Here is a 23,725-nt window from a genome sequence, read left to right on the forward strand (position 1 = left end):
CAGGGAGAATCGTCACCCAACTTTCATTATTTCCAAGTGGTGTGATTGAATTAAAGGGCAAGATGTTGGTTGGAGAAGAGTGGGGTGGATGGGGAGAGGGCTGTGCGGCTGCGGCGGTGGTGGGGGGCTGCGTAATGGCGTGGTATTAAATTCTAATTAGAGATGCAGGGGATCAATGATAGGGAGGTTGGACAGCCCGGGCCCCCAGTGCCAGCCCAATAGACTGATGAGTTATTGTCATGTAAAAAAGCGCTCGCAATAAGACCAAACGCTTTGCTATTGTCCAAGCGGAAAGAGCCAAGTTTATTATGAGGACTATATGCTCTAGAGACCTCGGGCTAGGCGGCTCTTAGGGGGCTTTTCATAAAACAGGGCTAGGTTCCTATAAAGGAGGCCAGTTTTGGAGCAGGCGCGGAGCAGTGAACATCTACTCAGCGTCCAGCCTTTTTTTTTCTCCCAACCAGTTCAAACCAAACAAGTCATCGTTCCCTAAAACTCAGACCGCTCGTCCTCCTCACTTTTGTTATTTTTTTTCCCCTTTCAAACCCAATTTTTGGGTGCTTTTGTTTTACTCTTTTTTTCCAGGGAAGTGCAGCTTTTAACCTCAACCGAGCCTTCTCCAATGTATAAAATGGAGTATTCTTACCTAAATTCCTCTGCCTACGAGTCATGTATGGCCGGGATGGACACGTCGAGCTTGGCATCGGCCTACGCGGACTTCAGCTCGTGCAGTCAGACCAGCGGCTTCCAGTACAATCCCATCAGGACCACTTTCGGGGCCACCTCCGGCTGTCCGTCCCTCACGCCGGGGTCCTGCAGTCTGGGGACCCTGCGGGACCACCAGAGCAGCCCGTACGCCGCAGGTAAGCAGCGGCTCCGGAGCCTCAGCCCCGGTGTTATTATAGGACAGCTTGATTGCATTTGAAAATGGAAATGTGTTTAGTATTTACCAAACGAAATTTGCTTACACAAATGAAAGAATTTATCACGTTAGAAGCGATTGCAGGCAAGAGGTAATTTGGTTACAGGGTTATACTATCCCAGTCACACCCAAAACCGCCAACAGAATTATCTTAAGCTGCCAAAATGATAGGCATAATTTATTTACTTTGCGATGAGACATAAAGCTTCGAAAATAATTAGATAACCAAAGACTAAAGCTCATTATTGACATCAAATTGGAGTTACAGTAGCAACACACGGAGCGGATGGCAAGAGTATGACAAGTTTTCAAACTTGAACCTCAATCTGAAGAGCAACAATTAATTTAACATTACAATTAACCGCTTCACAGGTCAGCAGTGTTATCAGTTCTGATCCAATCCAAAGATAATCAAATCCAAATGAAAGCTTAAACGGATTTTACACAAAATATCCAATTTGAATTTACTTCCATTTGACAACATTGCGCTTGCACGCAATCAGATTTCCCCAGCATAGACACCTAACCGTGTAATTTCGTTTGGTTTGCAGTTCCATACAAACTCTTCACGGATCACGGCGGACTGAACGAGAAGAGAAAGCAGAGGCGCATCCGGACCACGTTTACCAGCGCTCAGCTCAAGGAGCTGGAGCGGGTTTTTGCCGAGACCCACTACCCGGACATCTACACCAGAGAGGAGCTGGCTCTCAAAATCGACCTGACTGAAGCCAGAGTGCAGGTACGCACAGCTGCTGGTAGTCCAAGAGCCGCCTATTCCACCGCGGCTCCCATTACGCACTGTTACGCACGGGTGGATTTACAATTACGCATATTTTTTCCAAATAGGACTAACGACTTCTGGAATTTTAGAATATTTTAGTGAGAAAGAAAAACGCACATACTCAGCTAATCAAAAATTGAAACTTCGTTGTTGATTTAAATATACAAAACATAAAAATGTGTTTTACTTTTCGATATTTTCAGAGATTTAAGATAAAACACATAGTTGACATGACGTTTTCTAGCATATGACTATTCTTTAAACATCAAACAAAATAGCAAAAAACACTGGTATTTTTTTATTATTATCAATGCCTAATATAATTGTATAAAGTTGCACTTTCTTCTTGAACAATTGCAGGTGTGGTTCCAAAACCGGCGCGCCAAATTCCGCAAGCAGGAGCGCGCTGCTGCGGCGGCCGCGGCGGCTGCCAAGTCTAATTCCGGGAAGAAGGCTGACTCCAGAGATGAAGACAGCAAAGACACTAAAACCACCGACCCCGACAGCACGGGAGGACCAGGGCCAAACCCGGTTCCGACTTCCAACTGCGGCGGACCGAGCCCCACCGCAGGCCAAGTGAACACCACCGGCAACGGACAGGTGGACCAAGTGAAGACCTCCGTGTCCGCCGGCATGGGAGTGACGGCACCGAGCCAAGGCTGGGCCACCGCGCCTGGGACCATCACGTCCATCCCGGACTCATTGGGTGGGCCCTTTGCCAGCGTACTGTCCTCTTTGCAAAGACAGAACGGAGCAAAAGCTACGTTAGTAAAAACCAGCATGTTCTAATGAAGCTTCCGCGGTGGGGAGGAGAAAGAAACAGAGCAGAGGGAAAGAGAAGTGTTTCCTCCTTCTCCAGAGACTGAAAAGCAATCGCCCCAGACTGAACCTGAGGACAATAAGAAGCAGTTAGAAAAAGGACAAATACAGTTATTTTATTTTTACGCCTTGCGCCGTTTATTGTGCTCAGCAGTTTCCTGTAAAATATTCATCCTAACAAGTGAAATAAGTACAACATTATTTTATTCTTGAGACGAATGCAAGTTTCCACCGTTTTTGCAAAGTAATTATCCTAAAAATGAGGTGGAAAGGGTATTTTCTCATTCTTAAACTGTAAGAACACATCATTTCGAAACAAAAATAACATAACTCACTTTAAAGTAATTTCAAATATCTTAATGGTTCAAATGACTTGCTTAGATGGTTATTCTTTTGTCCAAATTACGAGGAAAGACAAATGGTGGCCGCGGTGCCACCAGTGCGCAAAGGAGCCTCGTTAAGTCACATTGAGTTCAACAGCTGTTTTGTTTGGAACAGAGACGTTTAACATCCATGACTGAAGATGTTCTCCCACAAATATCCACCCACACACTGACTCACCAACATGTTTTTGTTCCTGCTGGGCGGAAATGTTCTCCTACAGCTGCGTTTTTGTTTCCAGGGCTGCTGAGAGTTTAGTTTCTTTAAATTGTCGATGTGAACACACTTATTTCCTCGAGATACAAAAAAGGCACAAACTACTGCAATGTTCACCTCTGACAGGAAATCTGTATGTTTTGTGTGTCTTTCTACGGCAGTGTTTTGTGGCTCAGATTGTATAGTGTTAATACGTATTATTGTCTCTTCTAGTTGAACCATAGGCCATACTCCCTGTAGATCGATCATGCAAGTCTTTTTGATGTTTTACTAAATTCCCTCGGAAGAATTTATTTTGGCTAAAAAACAAAAACAAAACAACAACAAGGGAATGGATGCAAACATTGTATTTATTTCTATATAATTTGCATGTTGTCTCTTTGTCTAATTTTACAATGATTTATCTTCCATTTTGTGAGCATTATGTACCATGTTTTGTCCCGGACCTGAAAGTTATTTATATGTAGGTAATGGATGCTTATATTTAAGAAGGAAATATTTCTACATGTGCACATAGTTTTCCAGGTGTACCATTGAAATGATTGTTGATGATAAAAAAATTAATAGTCCCACTTTGCTTTTGTAATGTTTTCTTTGGGAAAAAAATTGACAAAATGATTTGCATTTTACTACTCTCATTTACAAATTTGCAAAATTTAAAAGAAATCAACCATTACTACAAACTTCTCTGTTTCTTTGAGCCTGATAAATTAGGCAATTTCAGCACCAAGGGCAGCTCCATAACTTAAATTTTTATTTCTTTTAAATGTAAAAGTGATTTAAAAAGCCATTTAGTCTTTTGTCAGTCTAGTAAAATCCAGTTGAAAACTACAAAAACTAGCACTTATTTAGAAAACTCTGATTAGGAGAATAGTTTTAATAATATATTATCACATATTTTTAAATCCTAAATTGTTAAACATACCTATAAAAACAGTTGACTTAAAACTTGAAAAAAACAACAACAACAACAACAAAAAAAACAACAGTAGGTGGTATGTATATAAAAAGTGGTTTAAAAAAAAATCACATTTGTGATAGCAGAGGCCATTTCACTAGATTACATGTTTTTCTTTAGATATTAAAATCTAAAGTTATCTTTTAATTCAATTTACAAAATAGCTATAACTTATGATAGTTTGTGGTTAAAAATCAAACATTTTTTGAGATGTTGACGAAGCTGAACGCTGTTGATCCACCTGTTCAGCACCTTTATGTTGCTCACCAAGTCAAACTAAATAACTTCAAATTAAATTTGCTTTTTAAATAAACATTAGTAGAATTTATTTTCTTTTTTTTTAGCATTCTCAGCAAACCTTAGTAATTTTATGAACTGAAACGTCAGTTTCATAAATCTGTGTTTTTCAGTCCACACATTATCACTTTGTATTTCCTGTATTTAGAAACACGTAAGAATTCTCACTCACAAACTGAAAAAAGAACGCCCTGCTTTAATTTATAACATTTTATTTATAAACATACACTATGCCGTAATAAATGTCATTGCATTTAAACATCAGATGAATCTATATTCCAGATAATGTTCAGGTAAATATTACAATAAATACAGTACAGATGCAAAAGGAATACACCACCTTCCCATCTTGTTAAAACTCTCTGACTTATCAGCTCAGTCTCAAAGATCCTGCTATAAGAGACTCATCTTAGATTTACTCATCAACTAAATGAGGATAAAAATAAAATATACATAATCAGAGAAATAAGCTTAGAAATACTGTAAATCAGAGAAAAATGACCCCGGAGGTGAAGCCTGGACGCAGCTCAGCAGTTTGCTTTCATACAGCAAATCATTTGGTTTTATGCTTAAACGTGCAGTTTTTTTAAAAATCCATCCACAACACATATCGGAGCTTTTCTTATACAGGATAAAATGTAAGCAGGTAACTTAAAATGTGCAGCGGGTGAAACGGATCTTCAGTTTTCATCCAACCAAATATCGCACAGGTGCAGCTGCTGCTGGTACGTCTTTGAATCACCTCTGCTGAGGACAGATATAAGATGTACTGGTGAGTTATGAGTTTTTGAATATTTTTAAATATATAAATGATTTTTTACAGCTGAGAAATAATCAAAACAACTTCAGTGAGGAGTGAAATAGAAGTTGATAGAGCAGCAGAATGAAACCCATGTTCCCCTGCAGAATGGAGGATTTCTTTTCTGAAAGGACAACAAAAGTATATTTATTGTTTTTTTTTACCACTTCCAATCAGAGAACTCAAAAATAGAACACAAAATTGTGTTTTTTCTTGTGACATTAAACACCTCTTGAGGGAAGTATTGCATGATTAAGGGCTGCAGCTGCATCGTCTGCAGTTTAAGATTTGAATTTTGGACAAATCCTCTTTGCTAAACAGAAATTCTGACAATTTAAAACACCACGTGGTTGGCGTTTCGCTCCTGCATTCTTTTGCTTTGCTAAGGCACAATAAAGTCTTCACTTTTCAAGCTGAAATACTGAACAAGGAACAACCTGTTGTGACTCAAAAGCTCAAAAATATCTCATGTTATCGCCATTTTAATGGATCTACGTCCATTACCAAATCCTTTTATAAGGAGCTCATTTTGTTCTGTACACAGAGAGGTCACTGTGAAGATTGAGGGTAAAAAAATATGTACTTACTGTAGATTTGGTGTCTAAATATATTTGTTGTGACCTTTATTGCCATTTCTAAATTAGGAATATGAGCGTTTTAATCTATCATCTGAGCAAAGATGGCCAGCTGTGCTAATATTCTTTAGAAAATTATTTTTAACAACCTGATTTCTCCATTTTTAGATTCTTATCACTCAAAAAAAAAACAAGAACAAAAAAAGAATGTATTATGAATCAAAAACAAAATACAAAAAATAGTTTTTTTGCATGTAACTTAAGTTTTTTTCATCAAGGAAACAAAAAGTTCACAGAATCTCTTGTTTTGTGTTCATTCTCTCAGGCATCATTTTAACATGGCCGACACCACCACCTCTTCCTCACTACATGATGAAACGGGTTTGTGGTTGCACGAGGACCAATCAAAATTCGGATTTCACTGACGTATCAGATTACATAAACACAGAGAATACGTATCTTATTTTAACAGTCCCCAGACTTTGTCCCACGTGACGAATCTTCAGTGGTTACTGAGCTGCAAAGGAAGCAGAGACCCCGACACGCTGCGGAGGATGTGATTCGTAGATAATCAGGTTAAAACAGGGAAGGGGTTTCTTCTTGTGCTTTTCACTCGGGCGTCACAACGTGGTCGGCTGTCCGGCCGCTTGACAGAAAAGAAGAGAGGAAGAAAACACCTTTAATAAGGCTCGTCTATTATTCCGAAATCACAAATCCAAGGATTTACAGATCAAATAAAAGGGAAAAAAATTAGATAAAAATTCAGAAATCTTATGATCAATGCTGACGGCTGTGAAGAAAATCCTGAAACACAAACTCACGCAGTTTACTGTTGCGTATTTAAGGTCAAAGTAACAAAAAGGCAGATCTGAATCCAACCTAAACAGTGCCTTTAATAAAGAGACACTGACTTTTATAATTAAATCTGCCTACCAGGCTTACAAAAGGAACACTGCAGTGAGTGTACACTGAATTAAAACTTTTAGTCACAATTAATGACACAAGATGGTCGAGGCGTACACTGGTGATGTGTCCAGCAGCTCTTAAAAGAGCTCTAAGACCATCAGTAAAGTCCACAAAAAACAGGTTGAAAACAATTCAATACAGAGATAAGACTTTTGACACTGCAGCTCCAAAGCCTGTTTCACTTTATTGAAACGGACTTGTTCAAAACAGAGTCGAGGCTTCAAATCTCTGTGATCATGAGAGGCTTCATACAATGTTCATAAACCAAAATGCAACACGAAAAGTGAAGTGACAGATTCAAATCGTTACATTTGTTATAAGGAGGTTTGTAGCTACTCTAATGTCACTGATGTTTGAGGCTTAGAAGCTTCTATTTTTTGGTATAATCAGGAAAAAAAGCCTCAAAAGCGTCACATGGCTTCATCCACCCATCTCTAACTCAAAAAAGAAAAACTAAACTAAAACAGGCAACGTGGCATAAGAAACTGAACACGAGGGTTGGCCATGGAGGAAAACTAACAGCGAATAAGATCAAACCGGGGCTGATTACTGAATGAGGGCAGCTGGGAAGATGGTAAAGAACAACAGGTGTACTGAGTGAGGGAAACAACGATCGTGGAAATACAAAAACCTCCCACGATAAATGTCCAAAAAACACCAAAATTTAAAGAAATACAAAAAGGACAAATTACCTGAGCTATTGAAACACAACAAAAACCCTCAACTGTGACTATTTTAGTAAGACATTAACTCAAGTTTTTTTTTTTTTAATTTTAAATCAACATTCAAGCAGATCACAAACTCTTGTTTAACTTTAAAATATGGACAATAATGTAGAGAACATTGAGTTATTTATAACTACCGGCTTCTAGATTATTGTGAACACATTTATCATTCAGTCATATTTGTGATGCAAGGATGATAACATTGTCCCAGAAACAGCAGCTTTATAAACAAACAAACAAACAAACAAACAACTAGAGGTGGGTGGTGTGAAGGAGAGAGGAGTAGAAGACTCACAGCGGGAGCGGATGTAGCATTGGTTGCAGTTGAGGAGGCCGTTTCTGATCCGGACGTCTGTCCCCGTGGTTGTGTCTCCTAACTGTCCCTTACACACCCCACACTGAGACACACACACACAGAAAGGACAGGAGATTATTCACTAATTAGATGTTTCAGTCCACTGATGGCCATAAGGTAAGATTCAATTCAATCACAAGACTTTTAATGTCCTACTTTGAGTTACTGGTGCATCATACTACTGCTCTGGTGGGTTTAAATTTTTAAAAACAAAACAAATAACAATGCTGATGGAGAAAATCAAACACACAAAGCTGTTTATGGATTCAAGATTATTATTTGCTGAAAAGGAAACTAATCTGTGTTTCTCACAGGTAGGGTTGATGTTAACTTGAGGAAAGCTGATATAGGTGAAATAAAAGCTTCCTGAAAAGCATCACTTCCATCTGTAGCTAAAGATGGATGTACAACAATCAGATTATAATCTTATAATGTTTTAAAAAACACACCCAGCACTCATGGATGGGCAGGATGCAATAAAGTTTTTCTGCCTGTAGTCTTAAATGCAAGAGCAATGATAAAGGTATTTCACTAATTGTCCAATTTTCTTCTAAAAAAACAAAATCAGACAAAATAGTTCAAGGAAAATTTTAGGTTAAGTCTGCAGTATATAATGTAAATTAAATACAGTACATAATCATCATTTCTATAACAGAAACAGTACAGTATTTTTGCTGTTTTCAGTAACTAAATTGTTATATTTTAGGCTCTGTTCCATCAGTAGATGCATTATGTTCAACATGTCTGATTTTAAATAAGCAGAAAAAAAATTCTAATGATCATTTACTGTTTCCTAATTAAAAACTTAATATATAATGATGTTAAGAAGAGGTATATAAATAACTTATTTTGCATTATAACCAGAAGTTTCATACTGACTGGTTCTGTCTCTGTGAATCAATAAAAAAAGTTTCCAGCTGTTCAGTTTTGGACACTTATTAAATCTTAAAAGCTGAACTTTTCACTGCAGATAAGTAAAAACAAAAGTGACAAGCTGTTAAAGGAAATCATTAGTTCATTTTAAAATTCAACTTCTCAAACATTTTTGCCAATTTTTGACACCAAAACATTAAATTGTTTTGTGAATATTTATACAGAAGAAGTTTTATTATCTGTGTGCTTCAAACATTATAAAAAAACCCTCAAACTTCAAAAACATTTAATGTTTTTTTTTTGTTTTATGGTTGCAATATCAAAGTTACAGTCATCTTTCTTAAAACAAAAAAGGTATTTTGGTAAAACTGAATTCCCTTTTAAAATAAAACAAACAAACAAACAAACAATACTCTGTGTGATTTAGAACTGGGCTAGCTTGAGACTGAAAAGTTGCATGCTGTTTCTGTATCTTACTGTTAATAATCTGCAGCTATACGACCTGATAGCGGTCCAGGTTCTCTTATTAGATTTAAGTTGGAGTCCACAGGCTTGTCTAAAAACACATCAACATGAAGACGGGCTGTGGACTCCAACCCTTGTCATTAGAGGTCAAACAACGTTATCACCCGAGGCAGAGCTTCCTCAGAAACTCGAAAAGCTGTTTGAGTGTCTGTTTGTGTCTGGGTCGAGATCAGATACTGATGGCTAAAAGTTTACATTTATAGCTCGAGGTCATAGATGAACATCTTGACGTCCATCTTTTATCTACAAAAAATGTGAAAAATATGTTGCTACTTTGAATAAATTGGAGAAAATTTTAATTTAATCTCTCAGAAAATGCAACAGAGAATGGAGTCCATTAAAACAAATGTTTTTATTTTTAAATATCCAGATTTGTAAAACATTAAAACCAAATTTTATACTTTTTAACCCTGCATGCTGGATTTTAATCCATTTAGTGAGGATGCAAGTATTTTCGGCTTCTGTGTGCAACAACTTCAGAGAAAAAACTGTTTAAGGTAAGCAAATTAAACTGTAATAATAAGCTTTTAAAATGCAGTGATTGCATCTAATACTGGCTAGTTGAACAGACTATTTCTGTGAAATTAACTCTTTAAGACTTCATTATTCATGACTCTGATGAATTAAAAGTGAGAACGATGTCCTGTGTGTAAGAGAAGAAGTCCTCCTTCTGCACCGACCTTAAAGCACTGGATGTGGAAGTAGAGGCTGAGGGTCTCGATGATCATGGCCGCTCCTTTCCCTAATGGCTGACCACAGCTGGAGCACAGCTTCTTCCCACTGACAGACCTACAGGAGGGGAAAATAGACACATAAATACACTCTGATTTTTAATCAAAGTTCAGCTGACATCACTTGTTTCCATTGTGTGCCATTTCTTTATTCTATTTACATATTAATATCTCAAAAGTAAACTGCACTAAAAATTCTTAGCTGTTTAATAAATAACACATTCCCAGCAACATCTGTAAATGTACACTCTGTGATTTAAGACATAAAATGATAAATCAACCCGTGTTTCTCCTTGACTCAACCTTCCTTCGACTCTATTAAAATTCCAGGCAGGTTGGAGAGTTGCTGCTGCAGTGCTACATGTTATGAGATGGGTGGAGAAAATGGGGCAGCGAAGCAGAAATGAAGCGCACCCTTCCTCCTGGTATTGTGCTGCAGTACCTGTTGGGTGGTGGGGCTAATGTGTCTGGTGCTGATAGACATGCTGCGGGGAGCTTTGATGAGCTGCTTCTTGTGTTATTATCAATGGGGCTGCTCCTGGAAATGGACAGCAACATGCAACATGATGATGTCTCACAGATACAGAGACACTATTGGCTGACAGAGTAAGACAACGGACCAATCCAAACCAAAGAAACGACAAACAACAGCAGAGGATTTCATCATATTGTACATTTTAACATAGACTTTTATGCATTGTTATTGGACATAATTTGAATGATTTTCTTGAAAACACTTTTTCTTTACATGTAGTTTTCCTTTTTTATATATCAGTGTAACTTGAGGAAAAAACAGGCAAAAGGCGCCACCTACTGGTCAATATTTAGCCAAGCTTTTACCATTTTGAAAAAAGAAAAAAAGAAATGAGAGCAAGATATTTTTTAAAAATAGACTAAAGAAAATGAACACATTAAAATAAAGCAATGTTTGCAGACATGCATGAATAAAACAGACACATGCATGACCCTCTGCAGCTCTTGGTTTTGATCAAACTCCCAGATTCACGCACCTTCGCTCTCCTGCAGGCCGACTCTGTCTGCTGCCGTCAGCTGTGGACTCTTGTTGGCTCTTGACTGGAGTTGTTGTAGATTTGGACAAAGTTGGAGGAAGCTTTTGGCCGTTGTAAACACCGTGACCAAGTTTCTCTGTCTGGCTGCTGTTCTGACTCAACAAACTGATGAAAGAAAGAAAGAAAGAAACACGCTGACACTTACATTTGCCTCAGAGTCGAAAACAGTCACCATCTGAATTTAACATTTATCCCAAACTAAACTCTGCTCTCATAAGACAAAAATGACATCATCATGTACAGAAACTGTCGAATACATGTGAACAGGCAACATGTGCATCTAGGTTTAGTGCTTGTAGGGTAAATGTGAGCATCAGTGAGGGGGCATGGGTGTGTCCATTTCATGTGTGAGAGGAAGCAAATGGGCATATTTTGCTAGGTGTAGATTATACCATACTGCTTGTATTTGTATAAATGCTGTACTGCTTCAATTTTAGTGCACCAAATTTAATTGTATGCAAATACAATGAAAATACAGGAACCTTATATCTTACAGTCTTTCGCCTGTGCTGGAGGAGACTTTACAGAGTGATCGGACTCTCCCATCAGTTTGAAGGAAGCAGAAACACATTCTTGAATAGTCAGGCTCCTCAGGTGCTTAGTGACCTTCTGGTTCCTCTCAGATCCACAGGCTCAGAAGTTTGGGGAGCATCTGGTTGGAGCTGTAAAGTCTCCTTTCATAAAAGCTCTTTTAATTTTAATTTTCTTTTTATGCATTGTCCTAGTAAGTATAATGTTTTATTCTGTTTTCATTTTTTATGTTGCTGCATGCCCAACTGATTCCTGCACATAAAATTTACTGATCTGATGATAGCATTTCTTCTGTCACAATATTTGTTTTTTTACACACGAAGCAACTTATCTTTTTTGTTTCTCATAAGATTAAACTTTTAACACTTTGAGCCAAATAAAAAGAAGTTTCTGACAAATGAGCCTTCAAAGTCATGCTGTAAGCAACCTGAGGATATTCAACGTTTCCCGTTTTCAGAGGCTGTTTACGAACCTTCTGCCTGTTTTCATGCTGTCATCAGCGGTGCTGATGTCACTGGTTCTGTCATTTTCTCTTTGTTTCCACTCTGCACCGTCAGCACTTCTTCTCTGTGTCAGTGATCAAGAACATATTGTTAGTTGATTAGTAATATTTGATGAAAATCTGTTTATTTGAGGTAGAATCTCACTGGGCTGCGACTAGCTGATGAACAGCATTCATGATGGAGTCTTCCAAATGTCTTGCAACTTTCACAGGAGTGCAGTCTTGTTATTTGAGTTTTGAACATGTTCAGAAAATTCGTTTGGAAACTTTTGAAACAGTCACCAAGTCATCATGAGAATCTTCGGCTCATCTCAAGAGATCTAGAGTTGTATTTTGACACCTGTAAGGGAGCTCTCTTCTGACAGAAAACATCCTAAACAAATATTTAGGTCTAAACCCCACCCTGATGATACATAATGAATGAAAATCTGGTCCAAATCTGCCTGTCATCATCATTTTCAAAGTGTATTCCAGCAGTTTAAATCATAAGTGTGAGGAGCTGCCAAGGTGGGCGTGATGCAGTCAACAAAATAAAGTGCGCAGCCAAGAATACAGTTTTACAAGCTGTACACACAAAAATAGGCCGTGATTTTCAAAAACTGGCCACTCAAAATGTGGCCACACAGCCACATTGGCCACAAACATTCAGAAGTCAGTGAGATGGCAATGGAAAGGTTTACATATTTTCTTGTAACTTTGAGTAACTAACTCATCTCCTAACAATCCCAGCTCAGTGAGATTATTATAAAGCAGAAAAACAAACTAACAAAGCAGTATAAACAGACTGGACATGTCCAGTGTCATCTGATTCACAGTGAGATACTCTCCATGCCATCGTTTTGTCATTTGTTAAAAAAAAAAGTCACTTAGTGCAATTATATAGCTCACTGTAAAGATTAAGGCATAAAATCCTTGCCAAAATACTTAGGATTAATTTTAGTAAAGAAAATCAACCCCAAACTCCAAATCTGAATGAACCAATCACTCACAGACTGCCTTTCCAGCAGCTCCTGTTTCCGTTCCCAGTCAGCCAGCGAACGGACAATCGCATCCTGAGGCTCGGAGTTGGAGGAAAGCTCCCCTCGACTGGGGGAGGGCAGGGCTGAGGAGCGGGGGGTCAGAGGCATGACAGTTTCCTCCAGGATCCTGCGCTCCTGTTGGGAGAGGAGCGAATCCAAAACAGCTGAATAATACTGACACAAGGTGCAGTAATGGTCAAAAAACACGATTCTAAACCTATAACATAACAAACACATGCAGCATGTTTTACATATCAGCTGATGCTTTGATTCAAAGCACTTTTAAGTTTAAAATGTTGAGGTATTGTAAAGTATTTGACATATTTTGACACATCACAGATATGATGGAATACACACCTCCTCGTGATACTTTTTCTCCTCCTCCACCACCTCCCTCTGGGCTTTCTCCCACTCCATCTTCAGCTTCTCCTGCTCACGCTGGTACTTCTCCTGTTACCACGGCAACAGACACAGGACATACAGCACAGAGCCTCAACAAAGTGAAAGGCTGAACTCTCTCGAGGAGGATAAAACAGAAATTTAAAAATATCTGGCATCAATGGGGCTTTGACTCGATTCATTTATTTTTTAATCTCCTAAAAATAAAAAGTCTCTCTGAGTGAATCTTGTACATTAAGTAAAACAAAAGGTATATGAAGGAGATCATACTCTTTGAATAGGGTTAAACCTTTGCCCAAATGTGATTTTTTTTGCCTGGTAGAGATATAAAAAAGGAGAGAAATAATAAACTAACACAAGCAGGACAGACAAAATACAATAGGCAAGCATGCAGAAGCTGTAGAGTATGGAGTTCCTGCACAACTGTAATGTTTAAAGCTGCATCAAATTGTTTTATAATTTTGGTTTTCCTCACATAGGTACTTCAGCAATAATAACTACCCAGGTTCACAATAAGATAAGATTCCAGACATGTACAGGAACTCCACAAAAAGGAAGGATTTAAAGATTCAAAAACTAGAGAAGACATCTGGGGCACAAAGACAAAACAGACAGGAAGGAAGGAAGGAAGGTGGTGAGCAAATTGACGTGTTAGACATTCATCCCTTTTAGCAGATCTCATCACAAACCATTCTTCAACAACTGTAAAGAAGTGCTATCTGTTTTTAGCACTCTTTCAAACTTTATTCAAGCTATTAAAACAGATGAGTTCAGTCAGTATTAGACACGACTCCTTTAAATGTTGTAAACGTTGAGATGAGCTGGTTATTGGCTGAGGAGGGAGAGGCTGATTTGGGCAGCAGCAACAGCAGCAACGTTGGACAAAATCCCAGCCTGTGTTTCTGCATGAGATGAAGACAAACAGACTCCTCTGCTGCACTAACGCGCCATCTAGTGGTTCAAGTGTGACAGAGGAGTGGGGCTGTATGCTCAATACAAAACAAACCGGGGAGACAATAAATAGCAACATTATTGTGGTTATGGTTCATGCGAAAAAGGGAACTTTCCTGTGTGATTGAGTGCATTAGATTTATTTACAAGGTTTTGCAAAAAGCAAAGCATTTTTCTGGTCAATTTAACTGCAACAAAATCCTCTAAACATCTAAATTAATTTTAACGATGACAAACTTTCCAGACATTTAAGTTAAAGACAATCTATTAATTTGGTAAATTTTAGTAAGCAGCTGCTGAGATACAGACAGTGAAAGGCTGTTAAAACAAGTTTTAATCTGAACATTTAAATTATATTCTTTTATGGAAATTATTTAAAGGTACTCATTGCAATGTCATAAAAAACAGTCAAAGAAAGATTTGGTAAGAAACCAAATCTGTATATTTTTTTAATATATATATATATATATATATATATATATATATATATATATATATATATATATATATATATATATATATATATATTGATGGTTAATGTGTTTTTAAATAAAAAAAATTGTAAGGAAAATTTGTGACTGGATGGCAACCACTAAATGCCTTTGTTTACCTACAGAAACTGGTGAAGTGACTGAAAATAGGTGAACAAAGGTGACGTCCATGAGAGAGCAGTTTAGGGTCGAGAGGTTTGATGTATTAATGCATCAAAATTGGTTTCAAACTGCACCAAATTGTACATTTCAGAATAATCTTTTCATATTAGATTTTATAGTTTGCAGTAAGTACCTTTAAAGCCAAAAGATGATTTTTTGTCCTATTAGCCAATTAGTAATTAGTGAGAAATAATGTCTTACTTATACACACTCTACACAACATGTAAAGTGAGTCAATCCCTGAATAAGTGAAAGTTTTAAAGTCTATCTGAACTGCTGTACATAAATTTAAAAGTCTGCTCATGCCTGAGAAAGTAGGTTTGATTAAACCAAACTCTAAAGTGATCACTTTTATTTAAATAAATGTAAATGCTGTTATCTATACTTTGATGAGGACCAAATAAGTGGGATAAGTTTGCTTATTGTGTCTCAGTCAAAGTTACCTTCATGTTTAACTCTTTTTATTGTTTCTTTCACCTGTTTGTCCACACAGGTATTAAAAGTCTACACACTGCATTTCTGCATATAAAAGTCAATCTTGTCCACTGAACTTCGTAACAAACCAGACCTGACCTTCCACACTCATGCTCCATGCTTTACCCCTGGAGGTATGCTGTGTACCTGCAGCATGCGCTCCTGCTCTTGCTGCCACCTTTCCTGACGCTTTCGCTCCTCATCCGGGTCCCAAGACCAGCGGTTTCCCCGCCTGGCCTGGGGCAACACCGGGACAGACACCTGATAGACCCCAACACACACACATACACATGCGCAAACACAACACAAGTCATGCACACGTTGACATCCACCCACAATTCGTTCACATATAGATCGACACCATTGTGTACACACATCCACAGAAAAGGAGAAGAGAAGGGAGAAGACAGAAATATTTGGTCTACCACAACAGCACTACTCCATTGCTAGCCAAACGACTCCTACTAAGGAGAGAGAAGACAGAGAAAGAAAAAGATGAGCCTGAATAATAAAAAAATATATCATCTGGCATGCTACATCGACAGCTCTGTGTCCTGCAACAATTAACTCAGTGCCATTCTATACAACACAACACATTAAAGACCGAGAAAAAAAAGATGATAAATTTGTCTTTAAAATCCCATAGTGGGATTCAGCCTTAGGTTTTAGGGAATTGAGAGTTAATAAATGTCACCCAGAATGTTAAAATAAGAACATAAAACAGAAGGTTTTACCCAAGTTTATGTTGTCTAGTTCTTTTTTTCATTTGTTTGCTTTAATTTCACTTCTAGATTTTTTTCTTCTTTCATTTTATTGCATTTTGTTTTAATAAACTACGCTCTTAGAAATGTGCAAATACACAAAATAATAACTTTCTTCAACAATTTAACAACTTGTGTTGCAGATACGCACAATGCATTCAACTTTATGAGAAATAAACAAACTTATTAACACAAAAATGTAATTATCCTGTGCTAAGAGGTTAAAGTTGCTCAAATAAAACATGCACTTTTGATAATTTCCCCACAGCACTGACAAAAAAGTGATTTAAGTACCTTGAAGTCACACAAATACTGTTTTCCAATATGGCATTATAATTTGTATTTCATTACATAGCAAATAACTTACTTTTTATGCAATATTCAACATTTTCCTACTTAAAAATGTAAAATGCATGAATTGTCAAGAAGACAATTATGTTTTCTTGTTTGTGTTTTGTGTATTTGCATGCAATTTTTAAAAGTGCATGTTGTAAAACCTCTTTTTGTCTAAAGTACCACGCCAGGAAGCGATTAACCAGATGAGAGCAGAAAGACAGCTGGGTCAAAATGATTTTACTCACGTTTCCACACTGACTCTTCTCTGCATGTTCTGTAGAGAAGGGAAAGAAAGATCACAAAATGCCAGCAAACGTTCTGCACACCAGTGATCAAAACAATTCAATGCAATGAGGTAAAAAATATTTCACAGAGATCAAATGATGGTTTGACAATCTGAGTAAAGATGCTAATGCAAGAAGAGCCACAGATTCTTTGCATCAAACTGGTCATCATAAAGTAGTTGATTAACTACATTTGAATTTATTTTTTTGGATGAATTTGGCATCTGGAATTGTGGCCTTTACTGGTTACAAGGTGAGAGTGATCAACATGATAAAGTTTCTTTTGGTGGAACAGCCAAAAATGTGAAGTAAAAAAGTTTTCTGTTAAAAGTGACTTTCAATTTGTTGGGCAGCATTCTCATTCTGCCCAGAAAATGATAAATTCAACTCTTAAAAACACACAGACGAGCCAGACTAAAACCAACTCTGAACTTTTGCCATCAAGCAAAGTTGTAGCATAAATAAGAAACTTATAATTACACTTAAAACAAAGAAAACCAAGTAATCATCATACACAAAATGTTAAAAATCAAGAAATAAAAGATGGATTGCTCTTGTTTAGCCCTGTGTGAGCCCTGCAGGCCGGTAATGTGACCTCTATGAAAGGTTTACCTGGCGGAGCGAAGAATTCCCAGCGGGACTTAGGGTTGCTAGATGTCTGTGGAGACCTGACACTGATATCAAAGTCTAAAGCAAAATAATAAAAAAAAGTATGCAGGTGCAGGGAAAAAAGGGGATGTGGGAAGGAAAGTAAAGAGGGAAGAAAACAATAAATGCTTTTTAAAAACATTTTTAAATGACTCTAAGCTGCTATTAGACTTGATGTCTCTGTTATGAAATCTGAAGGTGAGTATTAGTGTCTATATCTATTTAAAACTGAGGCTTAATGTTTCATGAAAGATGCTCTGAATGATCAGCAACTTTAATCACAACATCAAAACTAAAAAAGGGTGATGTTGAAAGGCAAAGCGTAAAATAGCCAAACAACTAAAACATGCAAGGAAAAGAAACTAGGTCTGGGTCTGGACCTTAAAACATGTTTTCACCTGCTGATCTTTCATTTGAAGGCTGATATCCAAATGATCCCGTTGCAGCAGAGTTCAGTGCCGTCTCTGACTCCTGAGATGAGGAGACTCCTACCTACAGGGAGATTTAAGGTTGGATAGATGACTTTTGATGCGGCTGTTACTTTATTTTTTATTTTTTTAATTTCCTGGCAGTCTTACCGTGCAGGTAAGAGGCTCATTTTTCAGCGTGTTAGCTTCTGATGGGACAAGGCTGGAGACATTTTCAGCACTCTCTTCTTCTTGTTTGGCTTCGAAAAATACATAAATAATAATAACAAACATGCAACAACAATTTAAAATGCACTAACATCACTTTAAAAGATTCTCTAATCAAATGACATCAACCAATAAAACTCAAAAATATTCTTTTGCAAAAGCAACAAAATGTCAGGATTGCAGTTCTCAGTTCAGACCTGCAGGTGGCGACAGCTGAGCTGAAGTGTCTGACTTTACTTCCTCTCCTGCAGCGTCAGTCTGGATTCCAGTCTTCCCAAAGCTTTCCTCTGTCTTCTGCAGCTCCTGTAAGGGTTGCAGATGGTTTACTTTTAAAAACAGAAACTAAAGTCTGCAGATGTTGTTAAAGAGCTGAGTGGAAAATATTACTTTTTCAACTTGACAAGTCAAATCCCTGCGACTTACGGTCAAATTCTTGGCAATATGCTCTGGCACAATACAAATAAAAGGTAGTTACAGCATATTTACAGAAACAGAGAGGTTGTTTCAGTTCTAAATCATATAATGTATGTATTTATTCATGAGTGCTGACATCTAAGCAGATTCAATTTCAAAGGACATTGAACTGATGCACCAAGTTTGAGCTTTTAAACCTACATGGAATTCAACAAATCATCCTTACCACAAAACCATGCGGTTTTATAAAAATAAAAAATGATCTAATTTTACCATGATTACATGGTTTAAAATGGAATTAAATAATAAAAAAGCTTTAAAACCATGACTTACTACTGGAAGAGAGGTGGGCCGGCTGGGTGGTGTCACGAGTTCCGAAGCTGCCTCTGTGCTGCCTCGTGTGTCCTTGGCCTTCACTAACCCTGGACTTCCTCTTTCAGAGCAGGTGTGTGGATTCAGAGCAGCAGCAGCTTCTGAAGAAGGATCATCTTCGGTGCTGTTTGTAACTTTGGAAGGAGACGCCTGGAAATGGCGAGGGGATTCCCTTTCTTCGCTCTCAGGTTTGATGGAAACGTCATCGGTTTCAATGTTGCCGTTGACTCGTAGCAAACCATCCGCCTAAATTACATCACAGGTTTATTGTTTCTTAGTTTCGCGCATGCCCTCCAAATTTAAGGTAGTTTAAGCTAAACTAAACAAAAACAACTCTAAGCATCTTTCCTTATAGTTGAATGATATAACCATATGTTAATGTTCATTAAGAAACATGATGACTAATAAAAACAAATAAATTATGCCTAAACCTCCTGAGTTTTTGTCATTTTGAGCCCATGCTCTGTTAGTTATTAGCAGCTGATCTGCTCACAACACCCTGCTGGCCTCTGTGACAAAGAGGCACTAATATATGTGCGAGGAGCTCCTAGCAAGCGGTAACTTAAGACACGCCGGTGGAGCTGGGTGAATGCAGGCTCTCAGTCTGCCCCCTCTGCCTCCACCTTCTCATCCTTCTCCCAACAGCCTGTGTGGGCTCTCTTTGTCCGCCGGGAGCCCACTTCACATTGAGAGGCTCCTACTTGTCAACTTCTTAAGTCAATAGCGAACAGAAGACTCCATTCAAGCCCAGACTCCTGACAAGAAATTCCTGAAAAGTGCTCAGCTCCAGTTGGTCCGATAATAACTCACTCCACCCTTCACAACACATAAGATCTCATTTTGAATATTCTCATTTGGTCATTTGTTTTTGCCAGAAGAAAAAGAAATGAGTTCTGTTCATGGAAACATGACATGCTTCTTAGGGGAGAGGAAGTTGTGTGTTTTCCTACAAACCAGTCACTCATCACCATGGCAGTTCTGTGGCATTTTAATGTAAATGCCAAGAGAGCAGCAGGGAAATTTACCCACCAGAAGAGCAATCAGTTTTGAAAAGTTACCACAAGTAAAGGGGAAAAGGCCTCCATTATAGCTGAACTAATCAAATCTTAACTTTTCATATAAGCAGACAGGTTTAGCGTCTTTGTACAAACAAGTTTAAGTATTACAACACGGTTTTGTGGCTACTGAAAACACATTTTCTCTGATGCTGAAGGAATTTAAAATGTGAAACTGGAATTCTAAACCTTTTAGACCTTCAGCCCTAAAGGTTTGTGGTAATTTCGAACTCTTCCTGCTGAGTGAGACTCACCTTGCTGTTCCATGTTTCAGCTGCTGGGAGTCGGGGGTGAATGTAAGGCTTGGGCGTCAGCAAAGGCACGGGTTTGGGTGACAGGGCTCGGGTGGATGGCGGTTCAGAGGAATGAGAGCGAATCTGAGGCCGGTGGTGTAAAGACAAGTCTTTGGGGAACTCTTCGATCTGCGCCTCTAACGTGGACGTGAACTTTGGAGTTGGAGCAGACTGCTGGCGCAGATACTTGAAGGGCCCGTTGGGGTCCACGTCGAAGGGGTCTGGAGTCGTGGGGGAAGACGACAGGGAGAGGGGGAAGGAGGGATCGGCAGATATACTGCGGTCAAGGAGCTTCGGCAGCTGCAGGCGCTCCAGGACTGCCTCGCTGATGGAGAAACGCTGAGCGTAATGTTGGAGGATGGCAGATGCCTCCTCTGGAGTTCTTGCTTTCCTGTACGCCTGCCGCAGCTCCTCCTCACGACGCTCCCTTGAAAAAAAGTTTATTTAATTATTTTTTTATGCTCAGACACTGAAGATTTACAAGTTTTTGCAAGTAAAGTATCCAGATGCTTTCTAAAACCTTTGAAAAATAAAACTAAAAAGCAAAAAAAAAGTGCATTTCACGCAAATTTATAAAATAATGACTACCTGCAATCAAATTAAAATAATTCACTTGATTTTTTCATTCTATATCAGTTTGTATAACATCACTCACACAGATCTGCCCTTTTCCCCCTTATCTGTGTCAGCTGACAAGGATCCCAATGAAAAACCGCTTCTTTGACAATGACCTAATTTTTTATTTTAAATCACTAGTTCTACACTGCACCTGAGACTGTTTCATTAACTTGTGATCATTACTGATGTAGACATCACCTACTTGTCCTCCACAATCTCTCTGTACGTCTTGATGCTTCGTCTCCTCTGAGAGGGACAGGTGTCTCCTGATATTAAGCGCTCCATCAGCTTTCTTTCCTCCTCTTTTTTGATCAGATCCTGAGAGATACTCCTCCTCCGGCTTTTCCATCGGGCCAGGTCCTAACAGCAGAAAAAAAGAAAAGTTTCCAGGTAAGGGTTAGCTCAGCAGCTGGGAAATCTGCAGATCTGCTGGGTTCTTAGAAAACTGATTTCAGCTGTTAATGGAACATCAAACGGTCTTTGTACCACAACCTGCAGGCACTAAAAACACAATGTGTTCTCACCTGCAAACAGCAGGAGGGTGAGAAACTAAACAGCACTTACTTCCTGCCAGTGATTCTCCTCCTCTTTCATTCTGTTGTACTGGTTGTGGATCAGCTCATGACGCACATGACTGTGTGGCTGCAAGATGGCCTCTTCTTCACCCCGCATGTCACTCATACTCATACTCCTAAAGATAGAAAATGAGACAGACAGAGAATATGCATGACATAAAACACTGAATGACCAATTAAAACTAGTTCTATAACTAGTTCAATACATATGTTTTAGCAAACTGATAAGACTAAAAAAACAAATTTACTTTTAATAAATTCTCCACTATTTATTGTCACATTCAAATAGTAGATTTAAAAAGAAAACATAGGACATCACAATACAATATACAGGTACAAAAATATGAAGGTTTGGTTGTAAAAATGTATAATAATGTAATTTTTAGCATCATTCTGTTTTGACCACGCAGCTTGAAACAACATGTATAATTTTTATTCAGTCTGAATAATGTGCTTTGTGTTTTTCTTTTTCCAAACAGAAATGCTTCAGCCTTTAAGAGAACCCTGCCTTACAAAGATAGAAATCTGAAATTATTTAAAGTTTTTGAACAGACCTTATGCAGCTGGCAGAAGCACAGGATTGCTAAATAATTAGACGGTTCTCTTGTTTGAAACACTGGTTGTAACTAAAACCATACCTGTTTACAAAATGTGATAAATACAGGTGAATCTGAACAAAACTAGTTTTAAAAGCTTTAATACTGTACGCACAACTTGAATGGCTGTTCTTTTCCTACCAATTATAACTTAAGGAAAAAACTAAAACAAAACATAATAAATTACTATAATTACTTAAAATATTTGGATTCCACTCCAGTTAAGTATAGTTTTAAAAACTGCTTCCCAAGTATTATTTTTGAAAGAACATGATGCACCTAAAAAATTACTGACATATAACTTTTCTAATTAGTTTCCCAATACTGTCTGGAGTTCAGGTGTGAGAATAGTTAAAAGCAAAACAACCTGACCGTATGAACATGAAGAGTAACAGATTTGATTCATCTTTCTCATCTGTACAAAAGTTCTGTCAGCAAACAGATTAAATAACATATTTATATGATTCTGTTTATTCACAGAATTTTATCATTATTTTATTATGACTTTTCGAAAACTTAGTGCTGCAAAGAAAACTTACGGTGGATCATCTGACACACTATCTGTGTGGCTGCAAACACAAAACACATGAAGAGAACGTCCAGCACACACACACACAGAGAAATGAACACATGTTGAAGGGAAAACATGTCATCTCATGCAGATATCTAAACACAGACATGACATATTTGAGTGTTAGATTGTGAGTAAGATATAATGTGATCACAGGTGACGATGTCTGCTCAGCTGTACTTGTCTTCTGTGATCAATGACCCCAAACAAGACACAAGGGGGCAGTCTTATCCAAAACACAGCCTGAAAGGTGGTTTACTGCAGCACTGCAAACCTAAACACAGCCAGCATACAAAGAGGCGCATTTGGCAGCAAGCTGAAAATGAAACTGACAAATGCCTTTTTTTCTTAAAAGCACATGCATCTTTTATTAGTCTAAGAACATCAAAGATGTAGCTCCCTTTCTGTCTGTGACCACTTATAGGTTTGTCTTCAACCACAAAGGTTTTCACACAGTTTATTTTTAAAAAGCTGCCTCTGAAATGCTAGAGGGCTATGAGAGCCTGCGGTTGTGCCCCACATGGGAAAAAAGACAGCTAGATGAACGGGATACTCTCAAAAAGTAAAACCAGATAGTCTGTGACAGATGTTAGCATACAGAACATTAAAAGGAATCATCTCATGTTTACTATTTACTTTTGGTTTGCAAGAATATGCATTAAAGCCAACATCGCTTCAGTATTTCATTAGTACACATTAAATAATGTTGCAGGATTACTTTAAGCATAGGATTTATTTGAATATCTATTGTATAAGACTTGTAAAGTAGATCTAGGTTAAGAAATGGGTCAAATTAAGTTTAGGATGCACTGGAGTTATTCACTTCTTCAGTCTCCTGAAGAAACCAAAGCCAGCATTCTCAGTTGATCTTGCAGAAAAAAGCAAGAGAATGGGAACATATTCTTTTCAGGTTTTGCATGCATTCTGTGTACACAATGTATAAATTTAAGACAGAACTTACAATCTGTGTTCATGAATAAAAGGTCATGCAAATATTCAAGTATTTGCACATCATTTGTCCAGAAGCAGAGCGCACTCAGGTCTA

General features: G+C 38.0%; 2 protein-coding genes across 6 annotated transcripts in view; one reads left to right on the forward strand and one right to left on the reverse strand.

Annotated features, from left to right (window-relative positions):
• Positions 1-205: 205 nt before the first annotated feature.
• On the forward strand, positions 206-3,985 carry phox2bb (paired like homeobox 2Bb). Its single transcript, XM_017417418.3, has 3 exons — positions 206-863; positions 1,474-1,661; positions 2,064-3,985. Exons 1-3 carry the CDS (start codon positions 623-625, stop codon positions 2,490-2,492), a joined length of 858 nt encoding a protein of 285 aa, XP_017272907.1. The 5' UTR covers positions 206-622; the 3' UTR covers positions 2,493-3,985.
• A 584-nt stretch (positions 3,986-4,569) lies between these two features.
• LOC108236661 (LIM and calponin homology domains-containing protein 1) overlaps positions 4,570-23,725 on the reverse strand; it is a 66,400-nt gene continuing 47,244 nt past the window's right edge. For 3 of the 5 annotated variants that reach the window (XM_017417483.3, XM_017417491.3, XM_025006181.2), the window contains 18 exons: positions 21,503-21,629; positions 21,141-21,298; positions 20,282-20,747; positions 18,934-19,218; positions 18,384-18,489; positions 18,130-18,218; positions 17,950-18,043; positions 17,516-17,590; positions 16,865-16,893; positions 15,670-15,783; positions 13,403-13,495; positions 13,016-13,180; positions 11,997-12,091; positions 10,934-11,098; positions 10,366-10,461; positions 9,873-9,981; positions 7,735-7,837; positions 4,570-6,394 (listed from right to left, as the gene is read on the reverse strand). In XM_017417483.3, coding sequence (XP_017272972.1) covers positions 6,369-6,394; positions 7,735-7,837; positions 9,873-9,981; positions 10,366-10,461; positions 10,934-11,098; positions 11,997-12,091; positions 13,016-13,180; positions 13,403-13,495; positions 15,670-15,783; positions 16,865-16,893; positions 17,516-17,590; positions 17,950-18,043; positions 18,130-18,218; positions 18,384-18,489; positions 18,934-19,218; positions 20,282-20,747; positions 21,141-21,298; positions 21,503-21,629 — 2,395 coding nt within the window. In that variant the 3' untranslated portion in view covers positions 4,570-6,368. The remainder of the gene's footprint in view (positions 6,395-7,734; positions 7,838-9,872; positions 9,982-10,365; positions 10,462-10,933; positions 11,099-11,996; positions 12,092-13,015; positions 13,181-13,402; positions 13,496-15,669; positions 15,784-16,864; positions 16,894-17,515; positions 17,591-17,949; positions 18,044-18,129; positions 18,219-18,383; positions 18,490-18,933; positions 19,219-20,281; positions 20,748-21,140; positions 21,299-21,502; positions 21,630-23,725) is intronic. The other 2 variants (XM_017417488.3, XM_017417487.3) reach the window with 2 other exon arrangements.

The sequence above is a fragment of the Kryptolebias marmoratus genome, linkage group LG9, assembly GCF_001649575.2.
Source record: "Kryptolebias marmoratus isolate JLee-2015 linkage group LG9, ASM164957v2, whole genome shotgun sequence".
Classification (NCBI taxonomy): Eukaryota; Metazoa; Chordata; class Actinopteri; order Cyprinodontiformes; family Rivulidae; genus Kryptolebias; species Kryptolebias marmoratus.